General features: G+C 34.0%; 1 protein-coding gene across 1 annotated transcript in view; it reads left to right on the forward strand.

The window, feature by feature from the left end:
- The window catches only part of ELP4 (elongator acetyltransferase complex subunit 4), a 208,026-nt gene that overhangs the window by 65,910 nt on the left and 129,796 nt on the right, over window positions 1-12,320 (forward strand). Inside the window, exons 6-7 of the mRNA XM_028516278.2 lie at window positions 4,217-4,301; window positions 8,585-8,773. Coding sequence (XP_028372079.1) covers window positions 4,217-4,301; window positions 8,585-8,773 — 274 coding nt within the window. The remainder of the gene's footprint in view (window positions 1-4,216; window positions 4,302-8,584; window positions 8,774-12,320) is intronic.

Genomic DNA, 12,320 nt, shown 5'->3' on the forward strand with positions numbered 1-12,320 from the left:
ACTGTTTTTCTTCCTAAGTGTTTCTATCAAATAGTTAAATCAATATTTAAATGCCCCAGAAGTTCTGATTTTTTAAAACAGCAATGAATCATTTTAGTGAGAAAAATTATTCCTAAAAAAGAAAAAGAAATGTCATTCCTGAACCATTTAATTTTAAGTTAAAATGGACAACAGAGATTTTCCAGTGCAAATCATTCAGTGTACAAATGAAAAGAATTTGAAGTCCAAAACAGGAAAATTAAAGAATTTGCCTCATATCACACATTTACCTGGAGTTGTTGCTATAAGTAGAACTATAGGTAAAAATCTTCAGCATACTGTTCACTGTGCTGTTCTGGTATCTTTTTTGTATTTATAAATCTATACCTTTTAACATTAAATTTTCTTCATAAATTATGTACCAAGTTAATAACAAGTGAATAATTTAGCAGTACAACTAAGAGAAATATCTTCCTAAAACTATACACCAGAATACTTTATTTGACTACCTATAATGGAGCCCTGTTCAGACCCTGTCTCAGCCACCTGTGCATTTGAACCCACAGACTTTTCCTTGAATTTGGATCTCACTCTGAGTCTTTCTTTACCTTAGTTTAGGCAAAGAGCAAGGAACTTGAAGTGAGAACTTGAGTTTTGAGCGTCACTTAATTATTGTATAGCCTTGGGCAAATCACTAGCTTCTAATGGGTCTTAATTTTCTCAATCATAATATGGAGCTAATGACTATACTAACCTCTTAAGGACATTGTAGTGATCAAATGTTGTGACTGATGCAGAAGGCTTTGAGTATTTATTATGTACCATTTTACTAATCAATAAAATTAAAATTAAAATCACATAGTTTTGTTAGAAACATTATTAATATAACCCAAGTAAAAACATCAAATTGTTAATTTTATATACACATTATTTTATTTTTGTCGTTTACCTTTTCACAAATAAAATCTTACCCCCTATTACCCAAGCGTTTTTGTCATTGGCACATTTATTCTTTGATCACATTAAAATTTGTAAGTATTTCTTTGTTTATTGTTTGAGAACCTGAAACATAATTATCTGTTATCTATTTGATTTCTTTACTGGATAGACTACAACTGATTCATTTTCTTACAGCAGATTTTTTAAATTTTCCTTAATGAGATTGAATGACAAAATTACTTTTTACGAGAAAACCAATGCCATTTGCTGATATACATTAAAGTTCTCTGATGCAAAATGTCTGTTAGACTGCAAACTGATATTGATAGGCACAAAAATTTTTTGTATCAGCTCTTTAAAAAATGTTAAACTTGCCCTGGCCAGTGTGGCTCAGTGGACTGGAGCTCATCCCACATACCAAAAAGAAGCTGGTTCGATTCCTGGTCAGGGCACATATCTACTTTGTACATTCCTTCCCTGGTCAGGGCACATAAGTAGGCAGCCAGTTGATGTTTCTCTTTCATATCAATGTTTCTGTCTCTCCCTCTCTCCCTCCCTCTGTTCCTCCCTTTCTTCCTTCCTCAGGTGAGGATAAAAAATGAAAGTTAAGCTTAGTCATCAATACAGATTTACATTTGTGTCATTGGGTTCCTTTTGCCATGTTATATATTTATCCAAAGAAATAAATGATAACATAAGTAGACACATGAATAATGAACATGGAACAATGTTTTTAATTAAAGAAAAATTTAAATGCTTGATATTTACAGGTAAAAATTAAATTTCTAATAATTTCATATTCTTTGTACTGTTACAGTTTTAAAGATATTGTAGAATCTCAGGATAGATCATTTGACTATAAAATTTGTTGAAAACTATGAAAATCATTAAAGAATGTATGTGATTTGAAATGCAGTGCCTTTGGAACATATTGTAAATACTTTAATAACCTCACCTTTGTTAAAGGTCTGGAAACATAAGGAAGCCAGGGTCGTATTCGTAACTAGCTTTCCTTCTTGCCAATTTCTGTTTTATGAGTTACTAGACTGCTAAATGGCAGCAACAAAAAAAGACAACATCCTCAAAATCAAAGGGGTTTCATAAAAAATTTTTGTACATAATAATGGAAGATATTTATTTTCACCCAAAAAACATAGTATTAAATGAGCTTGCTGACAAAGAAATATACTTCATGGAGATTAAGAATACCCAGTATTTTTAATATCAAGACCATATAAAATGATTCAGTTTTAAATGATATAATTTTGTGTATACAAAAATGAATATCCTCAATTTATTTACCTAAATGTATTGATTTTTCCCCATTTTATTTTGTTACCCCATATTTATTTTCCTAGAAATCTTTCTTTGGAGAAATGTATTTTATTACTTAAAAAGTTCTAAGCATTGTTGATTACATCATTTATGTCAGTATTTAATAGGGAAAGAGATCAAGATGTATTGACTTCATGTTCATTTTTATTCTCATATCAAAAGAAACCCTTTACCTTTGAAGAGAATCCTACATTTACTTATCATTATCTTAACAGAGAGTAAAATGTAAAATAAATAACAGTTCATGTTGGTTGAATGACTGGTGGCAATTAAAACACTAAAATGTAATTTATATATGTGGTATTTAATAATGTGCCTTCAGATAGCAAATTTACTACTAAGTAGTTAAGGCAGATTTTATTATTGAACAATTTGGGGCAGAAGGGAAATGCTCTAAAATTTTTTCACGTGTGTGAAGCAATAATTTTCTTAGGTAGGTTCATTATTGGTGGGTTAGGACGCACTGAATATATTCTTGATCCACCCTCCTTTAACCCATAGTGACATTCATCAAATGGTTGGCTGGAGTTCATTTCAAAATCTGGGAGCAGATCTCACCCCCTGAGCACAGCTAATTGACTCAGATAGGAATTACGTCAGCTGTGTCCTAACAGCAACACTGTGTTGGAGAAGTTGAGCAGTCGAGCTAACCAGGACAAATGTGTGTGAAAATATGAAGTAATCTCATCATTGACCTTATGGAATATCATTAGTTATAGACACATTTTCTCACTCATGGAAGTAGAAAAATGTGTCCATGTAATTCATTGTGTTTTCACTGAAAGTGGAAGAATAACTATATGAGAAATAACTGTACAGCCAGATCCTTCCGTTGGAGCCATATTTGTTTTGCAAAGAACAGGATTCTTTTGTTTTGTTTTTTTGGTTTTATTTCTGTTATATAGCTATTTTGGGGCTAGGTGTGAATGTTCAATAAAACTTTTACAGGGATGCACATATATTTTTGCTGAACCGCCTGCCATTGACTTTGCACACTAAGCAGTCTGCTACATTTCCTGACTTTTATGTTCTTTAATGTTGCATGTATGCTTCAAAGTATATTTCATTCTTTCTTTAAGGGCATTTTTTCTGCCTGTGTGATCACTTAATCTAGAATCACAGTGTATTTTTAAGGTCACCTACAGTATTTTCAACATTTGGCACTTTAAAGTTTATCCATTAGCTATGTTCCAAAACCTCATTATCTTGACATTTAATGTTCAGCCATCGCACACAGGTTGTCCATTATGAAGAATCTTAAATTCAGTTACAGCAGATTTTCTTCACTCTTACTAAATTTTCTTTAAATGTTTTATAGCATTTGCAAAGTCTTTTAAAATAGTAACATTAATGTTACTATTCTGGTGCAAAATACTTTATTTTAGATAATTTTATTAAATTTATACATTAACTTTATTGTCTGTTCACAAATGAAGTGGAGTTTACACTCACTTGTCTTCATTTGTCTTGATTCAATTTTTGAGTTAATATCATTTTAGCAGTTTGTTCTAAGCACGTTAAAACTTTGATGGAAGATGAGCTCAGGTGATGAGCACATTTATTCAGGTATACATGGCATAGCAGTTCATTAACTGTGTGTTAATTATCTATGATTACTCCTGAAAAGCTGTAGTAGCTTCATCTTTTAAGTTGCTTCATTAAATCATTAATTTTCGTGGAGGTAACTAAGCTTGACATAATTAAGTCATCTTAGTCTCCACAGATTTTTGTCTTCGCATGAAGTCAAGAACACTGAGCGAGTTAATATACGGCATTGTATCTCGTTCCCTGGATGTATTGACCTTATTTTTTATCATTATTTATACTATTTTGGCTCATTTTATTCTATTTAAATAACCTCATGAATGTGTACCTTTTAATTATTTGCTGACTGTTTTAGCTTATATTTGTATCTCCTCTGTAATCAGCCCATTTATGTATTCGAACCCCTTCTTACCAACAGTTCTCTGACCCATGGCTACATCGAGCTGCTTCGGTTTATCCAGAAAGTCATTTATGAGGAAGGATTTGATGGATCCAATCCCCAGGTACTGAGTAACTTCAAAGCTTTTTATAATCATGTATGTAATGTTGTTTGCAAGCTCTCTAGGGGGACACCCAGAAGGTCCTAGAATAATCAACAGTGAGCAAGCTGTTTTCCAGGCTGAGCAGATACAAATAAGCAGAGCACAGGCAGCCTCAGTGGGACTACGGATGTGTGTCTAGGATTTCAGCCGTGTCCTCAGTGAATGCACACAAGAGGTACCTGTATGCTGTGAACATGAATGACTTTAAAAATATGTATTTATAACACCTGGAATTAAGACGTAGCCACATTTTGGAAATTACTTTTAAATCAGCCAGTCTTACACTTTTCTGTCTAAATTTTTATACTTCTATCATTCAGACCTTAATTTCTAATTACCTTATGAGTAAGAATTAATTATTTTAAGATTTTATTTTTATTACAGTATGCTTGGAGTTGCCTCAGTGAATAAAATGCATTTTTATTTGCCATGTTAAAATATTTTATAACCTAACTATTTTTCTGTAGCTCGATTTTTAAAAATTTCTCCAAGTTACCACTATTAAAGATGTTCTGGTTAGTTTAACTTAAACAAAATGAGAGAAATTTTATTTCTAGCTACCATAACTCTCAGAATTCCTCCTCAGTGATTTTAATTGCTATTGCTGCTAAAATGTTTGCATTTCATTTATATTAGTTTAGCAGAATTATTTCCCGAGCATAGTTATTATATCTGTACTTATTGAAGTACACAAAGAAGCCTAAAGTCTTATTTTTCTCATCAATTACATTTGCTCTTCATTCATTGACTGTAAAAGTATTATTATAAACTTTACTGCTATATTTAACACTTTGTCCATGGCAAAATAAACATTTTTTTAAATTTGTCTTGATCACCAGTTTAATAGCAGCTTGAAAATACTTATGTTTGTCTGGTGGAGATATATGCATTTATAGATGGCGTTTCATGCATGTGACAGTTTTTGTGAAGGCCCTCGGTACACAAATGTAGTACAGTTTTGTCCTGCTCATTGTTGCTCCATTTTTTATCTTAGCAAAGATTTATGGCATCCTGTCTTCTCTTTGGTGGCAGTGCCCGTCTGGAGAGGTAAATTGGTCCCTGACAGACACCTCTCCCCACACGCTGTGGTAACCATGGAAACGGGCATGTCATAACAGATCCTGCCATACACTGTGCAGAGCTGCTGCTCTTGCAGGACGACGACACATCTTGTAAGAGCAGGAAATTTAGAAGAAAAAATAAACAATAGCAAAAAGATACATACTTACATGTAAATGTACCTGTGTATACACTCACATATATACGTACACACCACATACATTCAGATGACCCTTAATAAGGAAGTTGTAATTGAAATGGAATGAAAGATTTGTTTTCTTAGTTTTTTATTGGAGTATGAAAACTATCCCATTTTCCATAAACAGCATTTTATTTCATGAATGTTGATAGATAACAAATTGTAGCTGGTGTCACTTTCTGAACCAGAAGTTCTGTAACTGTTGACTTTCATAAAGATTAAACAGGGTGGAGATGGACATTTCCATGGTGAATACCAAGATGGCTAAATTTATTTAATTAAATAAAAATATACCAGTAAGTTAGTATAATAGCATATTTCCAGTTTTGTTGGAACTCAAATATAGTTAATGAATCTCCATGTTGTTAAATTAGATTTTATCGTTTACTAAATTTCCAAGTCTATACATCTATCTCAGGAACTGTAGATAGTTCAGGAAGTCACAGCAAGCATCTCTCAGTCACTATGTGAAAAAATATTTCTAAGTCAAAATAATATTCTGATACTGAATGTCTCAAAAAACACAGGAAATTTGTAATTCGGCCTTTGTTTTTACAACTTATTGTCGTATTTAAAAAAAAACGTGTATTTCCTTTCTGGGAGTATTATCTCAGTTACATTGTGATGTGCTATGCTCCTACTCACTTAAATACTGTATCTCTCATAAATTGTTCAGCTCAATATTTTCATTCTTTCTATTTGCATGTATCAGTGTATCTGTCAAAGTCATGAATCTCCTATAGTCACTTACTCTCCTGATTCATTTTTGGTTCAGCAGGCACTGTTGGTTACAACAGTGATAGGTATTGATGGCCCTGGGTTAAAATGTAGCCCACCTTTAGTTTGTTGAAATGTTGAGAGGAGCAACAATACGAAGCTGCCCACCTTTACCTTCAAATTTCATTCTAACACCTCAGTTTTTTTCTTAAGGTCTCTCTGTCTTTTTTCAGACCGCTCTTTCTGTTGGGAGCCTAAGTTAAGCTATATTTCATAAGTTTGGGGATGGAAAATGAACCCTTTTTTTTTAATCTTCACCTGAGAATGAGCATATGATTTATTTTAGAAAGAGAGAGGGAGGGGAACGTCGATGTGAGAGCAGCATCAGTCAGTTGCCTCCCACAGGGACCCAGACGGGGATTGAACCCGCAACCCCTTTGGTGCACGGGGTGATGCTCCAACTAATGGAGCCGCCCGGCCATGACGAAAAACAAGCCTTAATTGTGCCACTTTACTTAAATTCTGAGTTTCTAAGTAATATGGAAAAAGGAATAAGTAACATCATACTTCACAGCTATGTTCCACAGATTCACCAGAACTTATTTATAATTCCAACATATGCCCCGGTACATCTTATTACTGCATTTCACTCAAAGAGTGCAGAAATAAAAAGAAAACTGTTCTGACCCATCTAGGATCATAACATATGGTATCTTAGGTGGTTGTCTGTCGTAACCTGCCTGCATGAGAAGAGGAAAATCGCACCCACTGCCTCAATAGTGTCATCGTGCTTCAGGTTCTCGGGGTCAGGGAGATTTTTCACTGTGCTTAGATTAAGTTACTCTGTTATCTCATTCTTGAGTTTCCTCCAAGACGTGGTGTCATTCCACATATTTGAAGGATTATGTGGTCTCATAGAGCAGTGTTCTATTCTTTGTATTGAAGAGATGGGAAAACTGAGGTCTGAGTAATGTGTGTATCTTAACCTGAACCACAGATCTCCTTAGTTCCCCAGTCCAGACCATGCGTCTCTGTCTTACCCATTTTACTAACTACTGCCCCCTAGGTAGTACTGCCTCTTCTATTATTTCAGTGTTTTATTCATGTTGCCTACTTTTCTTTGTCAATAAATTCTCCTTGAAAAGGAAATACACAAATTCCGGTTTCATCTGTAATATCAAAGAGATAGATGATTTGGGCAGGAAATGATTGGATAATAAATTGCATTCACAGTATTTTATAGCAATAATAGCAAGGGATATATTTGAGGGTATAGTGTCATCAGAGTTCACACTCTAAAGCGGCACATCTTCCGAGTCTTTGCTTTAAGAGAGAAATCTTGTTTCTCCCATCAGAATCAAAGCAGTGATTTCCCAATTATTTCCAAGTGCCAGGTTTTGCTGAGATCTTCTTCCTTTGTCCAGATTTTTTGCTGGATTGCTCAAGAAAGCATTTACAAAACATTTGTTCGGTTAGAATAACCCAAACAGTAGAATTTATTATAAATACATCTATTGGCAAACACTTTCTGACAGTCATGCTAGATTTTATGTAATGGTTTTAAATGTTCTTTTCCCAGGAAATATCGGTCACTATAATTATGACCTTAATATCAGTAAGCATTTTTAAATTGAAAAAAAAAAGTCAGTCAGTGCACATGATAAAATTAAATGAGGAATATTGAGCAATTTATCATTTATTGGAAGACTTATATAGAATTTTATAATACTAAAAATGGTTTATAAGCACTCAAGATTAGATTTTCTTTTTTTTAAGATTTTATTTATTTACTTTTTAGAGAGGGAAGGGAGAGAGAGAGAGAAACATTAATGTGTGGTTGCTGGGGGCCATGGCCTGCAACCCAGGTATGTGGCCTGACTGGGAATCGAACCTGCGACACTTTGGTTCACAGCCCACGCTCAATCCACTGAGCTATGCCAGCCAGGGCAGATTTTCTTTATTATCTCTGATTTGTTATGTAGTTGAACTGCCTCCAAAAGATTCTTAGAATAGTTACTCTTAAAAGTTAGAAAAAATTAAAAGCTTGAGGCCTGTGATACAGTTCAAAAGTCTAAAAAGTAAAAGAAAAAAAAGATTGTAATCTAGATTTTCTTTATGTTGCCTTATTATTGATAGCATGTAATACTTTTTACCATATCTGCATTACCTTCTTGATTTGTTATAAAGAAAATGAAGAAATAGTAAAAGTAAAAGAGGCTTCCCTTGGTTAAAAAACTTATGTATTTACCTCTCCTCCACTTTCCCCTAGAAAAAACAGAAGAACATTTTGAGAATAGGAATCCAGAGTCTCGGCTCGCCTCTGTGGGGAGATGACGTTTGCTGCACACAGCACTGTGCCAGCAGTCACAGCCTCACAAAATTCCTCTACGTTCTCCGCGGTCTCCTGCGAACCTCGCTTTCAGCCTGCATCATCACCATGCCTACACACCTCATCCAGGTAAGCACTGTCCAAAACCACTTTCCCTCGTTAGTGATGCGTAGTGATGAGCAAAATATAAATGCTTTAGGGGTCTAATAAATTATTTTCATAAGTCCCTTAGTCATTAGGTAAAAGGGATTTCAGGTGCTTAAAATACCACAGCAGCAAAATATCTTTTAGTTTAGATTATTAAGTCCTTGTGTATTTGTGGTTTTAATGTACAGTGAATATGTGGTAAGTCCATCTTTCCTAATTTTTTTCTTTGCTTTCTTGTGAACTTGATAGTTCCATTGTGATGTGAGGTTCAGTTTGGTTGTGATATCTTGTAATTAATTCTAAAGTAGTCTAAACAGAGGTCTTGAAGAGGTATTTGTAGGCCTGTGTGCATAGCGGCATTCTTTTCAATAACTAAAATGTGAAGACAAACTAAGTATCCGTCATGATGGATGAGCAAAATGTGGCATATATTGTGATGGAACATTACTCATCCTTAAAAGGGAAGGAAATTCTGACATATGCTACAACTTGGATGAATCTTGAGTACCTCGTTCTAAGAGAAATAAGTCTGTCACAAGAAAATACTGTGATTCCATTAATATGAGGTACTTCGAGTAGTCAGAATCTTAGACAGGAGGTAGCATGGCAGTTGTCAGGGATGGGAGGAAGGAAGGGATAGAGTGTTATTGTTTAATGGATACAGAGTTTCAGTTTCACAAAATGAAAAGAGCTCTGGAAATGGCTGGTAATGATGACAGCCTATTATGAACATATTTAATACTAATGAACAGTAGACTTAAAAATGGATAAATTTTAGCCTGGCTGGCGTACCTCAGTGGATTGAGTGTGGGCTGCAAACCAAAGTGTCGTAGGTTCAATTCCCAGTCAGGGTACAAGCCTGGGTTGCAGGCCATGACCCCCAGCAACCTCACATTGATGTTTCTCTCTCTCTCTCTCTCCCTCCTTCCCTTCCCTCTCTAAAAATAAATAAATGAAATCTTTTTAAAAACTGATAAATTTTTATAATAAGATAAAATGGTAAATTTTGTTATTTTAGTGCACATACTAAAACACTCTGATTTGAATTGACCTACTTTTATAACAGAAGTTTTGAGTTTTGTTTTGCTTTACTTCTCTAGGAAATAACAATAATACCAGTACTGATAGCAGCTCAAGACACTGAAAGATCATTCCTTGGTCATTTGGAAATTATTGCTTCACTGAGTTATGCAGATCTTCCAAATATTTACCCAATGTAAAAAATCACTTTAATATCATCAACATCCACAGTGTTGTATGTGTCATGAGGTTATTTTTATCATTAAGTAGTTTTCTGTTGTAAGAACATACCACAATTTCTTTTTTTTTAAGATTTTATTTATTTATTTTTAGAGAGGGAAGGGAGGGAGATAGAGAGAGAAACATCAATGTGTGGTTGCTGGGGGTCATGACCTACAACCCAGGCATGTACCTTTACTGGGAATCAAACCTGCGTCACTTTGGTTAGCAGCCCGCACTCAATCCACTGAGCTATGCCAGTCAGGGCTCACAATTTCTTTATCTTTTCACTTACCAATGGACATTTGAGTGTTTCTAGAGCGATACTATTACGAATCAGTGTGCTATGACCATTCATGTAGAAGTCTTTGTGCAGATACATATATTTTTGTCCCTCTAGGAATCACCTCTTCAAAATTTTTATTTTCAGTCTTTTTTATTATAGCCATTGTGGCCTGTGTGAAATGTTATGACTGTGGTAATTTGCATTTCCTGCCTAACTAATAATGTTGACCATCTTTCCATGTGTTTGTTGGCTATTTGCCTATCTTTTGTTTTAGTCTTTTGGCCATTTTCTTTTTAGTCATCTCATTGTCAAGTTTTAAAAATCCTTATACATATTAGGTACAGTTTTGCAGTATTTTTCTTCTAGGTTGTGATTTGTCTTTTCTTAAAAATATCTTTGAAGAGCTAAAGTTTTTAATCTTGATGAAAGTTAATTTATCTGTTTCTTTCATGGTTAGCAGTTCCTCTTCCCTATTTCTCCTATCTTACTAGACTTTGTGCTCTAGCAATCATTTTCCTGCTTTTTCTTTCTAAAACATATATAGTTTTATCTTTTCAAATGGATCAATGTATTCTGATTCGAATTTTTATACATTAGTTTGTGTTCCCAGTTTTTGTCTTGTTAGTTAACATCCCAATTAAATGTTAACTCACTTTATATTCACTAGTTCTCTTTCTATTAGTAGTACTGTCTACCAAAGCACTTATCTTATAGTCTACCTTAAACATGTGATTTCAGATAATTTTATATATCTAATATATTGTAGTCTCTGCAAAGGCAGGGCCACATGTTTATAATTCTCCTTTTTTATCCTGCTTAGGATTATGATAATTATATATTATTAAATGCAATGAAGTATAAAAAGTCCTAGCTTAGTACCTAGGCCTTTTCTTTCTTTTTCTTTTCCTTTATTTTATTATTGTGCAATTACAGTTGTCCTCATTTTTCCCCCATTACTCTCCCCTACCCTGTCTATCCCTCACCTTGCACTTTCAGTTCTCTTCCCCCATTGTCTTTTACCAGGGGTCCTTTATACATGTTCTTTGACTTGACCCTTCCCCTTCTTTCCTCTGTTATCCTCCCCCTCCCCTCTGATCACTGTCAGTTTGTTCTTTATTTCCATGTCTCTAGTTGTATCTTGCTCGTTTGTTTGTTTTGTTGATTAGGTTCCACTTATAGATGAGATCATATGGTATTTGTCTTTCACTGCCTCACTTATTTCACTTAGCATAATGCTCTCCAGTTCCATCCATGGTGTTATGAAGGGTAGGAGCTCCTTCTTTCTTTCTGCTGTGTAGTATTCCATTGTGTAAATGTTCCACAGTTTTTTGATCCACTCATTTACTGATGGGCACTTATGCTGTTTCTAGCACTTGGCTATTGAAATAACACTACTATGAAGATTGGGTACATAGGTTCTTTTGAAGTGGTATTTCAGGGTTCTTAGTGTATAATCACAGCAGTGTAATTGTCAGGTGAAAAGTAGGCCTTTTCTGTACCTTGAAAAAATGTTAAAGGAATATGGATTCTTACTTGGAAAATTATTTCTAATACTTGATTGTTAAAATTCCCTGAAACTTTATTTACATTTATGTGATTTTAGTATTTTTGTTCTAACATTCCTATCTACAAATGGCAAGTTTATTAAGTTGTCATTTATTTACATTAATTATATATAGTATATGTAGTATGTTTCAAGTCCTATGACTGAAAGTTCAGCATAAATAAGAAATGAATTTTGACTTCTTAGCTACTTGAATTTATTTATAATAGTCACAAGAGTTTTCTGTTAAGAGCTGTTCTGTTAAAGGCTTGAACCTAACTATAATGAACTTAAAATTACACAAATATTATAGGGAAACTTCTTTCTCTAATCATCTTAGACATTGTACACATACTTAAATTAATTGTTAATGATAAGTCATTAAAAAGTTAATGTTTTGATAATAGATTGGTCAGATTTAATGAGCTTCTTGATTGTTATGATGAATAAACCTGAAACAG

Source organism: Phyllostomus discolor, chromosome 6, assembly GCF_004126475.2.
Source record: "Phyllostomus discolor isolate MPI-MPIP mPhyDis1 chromosome 6, mPhyDis1.pri.v3, whole genome shotgun sequence".
In the NCBI taxonomy this organism is placed as follows: domain Eukaryota; kingdom Metazoa; phylum Chordata; class Mammalia; order Chiroptera; family Phyllostomidae; genus Phyllostomus; species Phyllostomus discolor.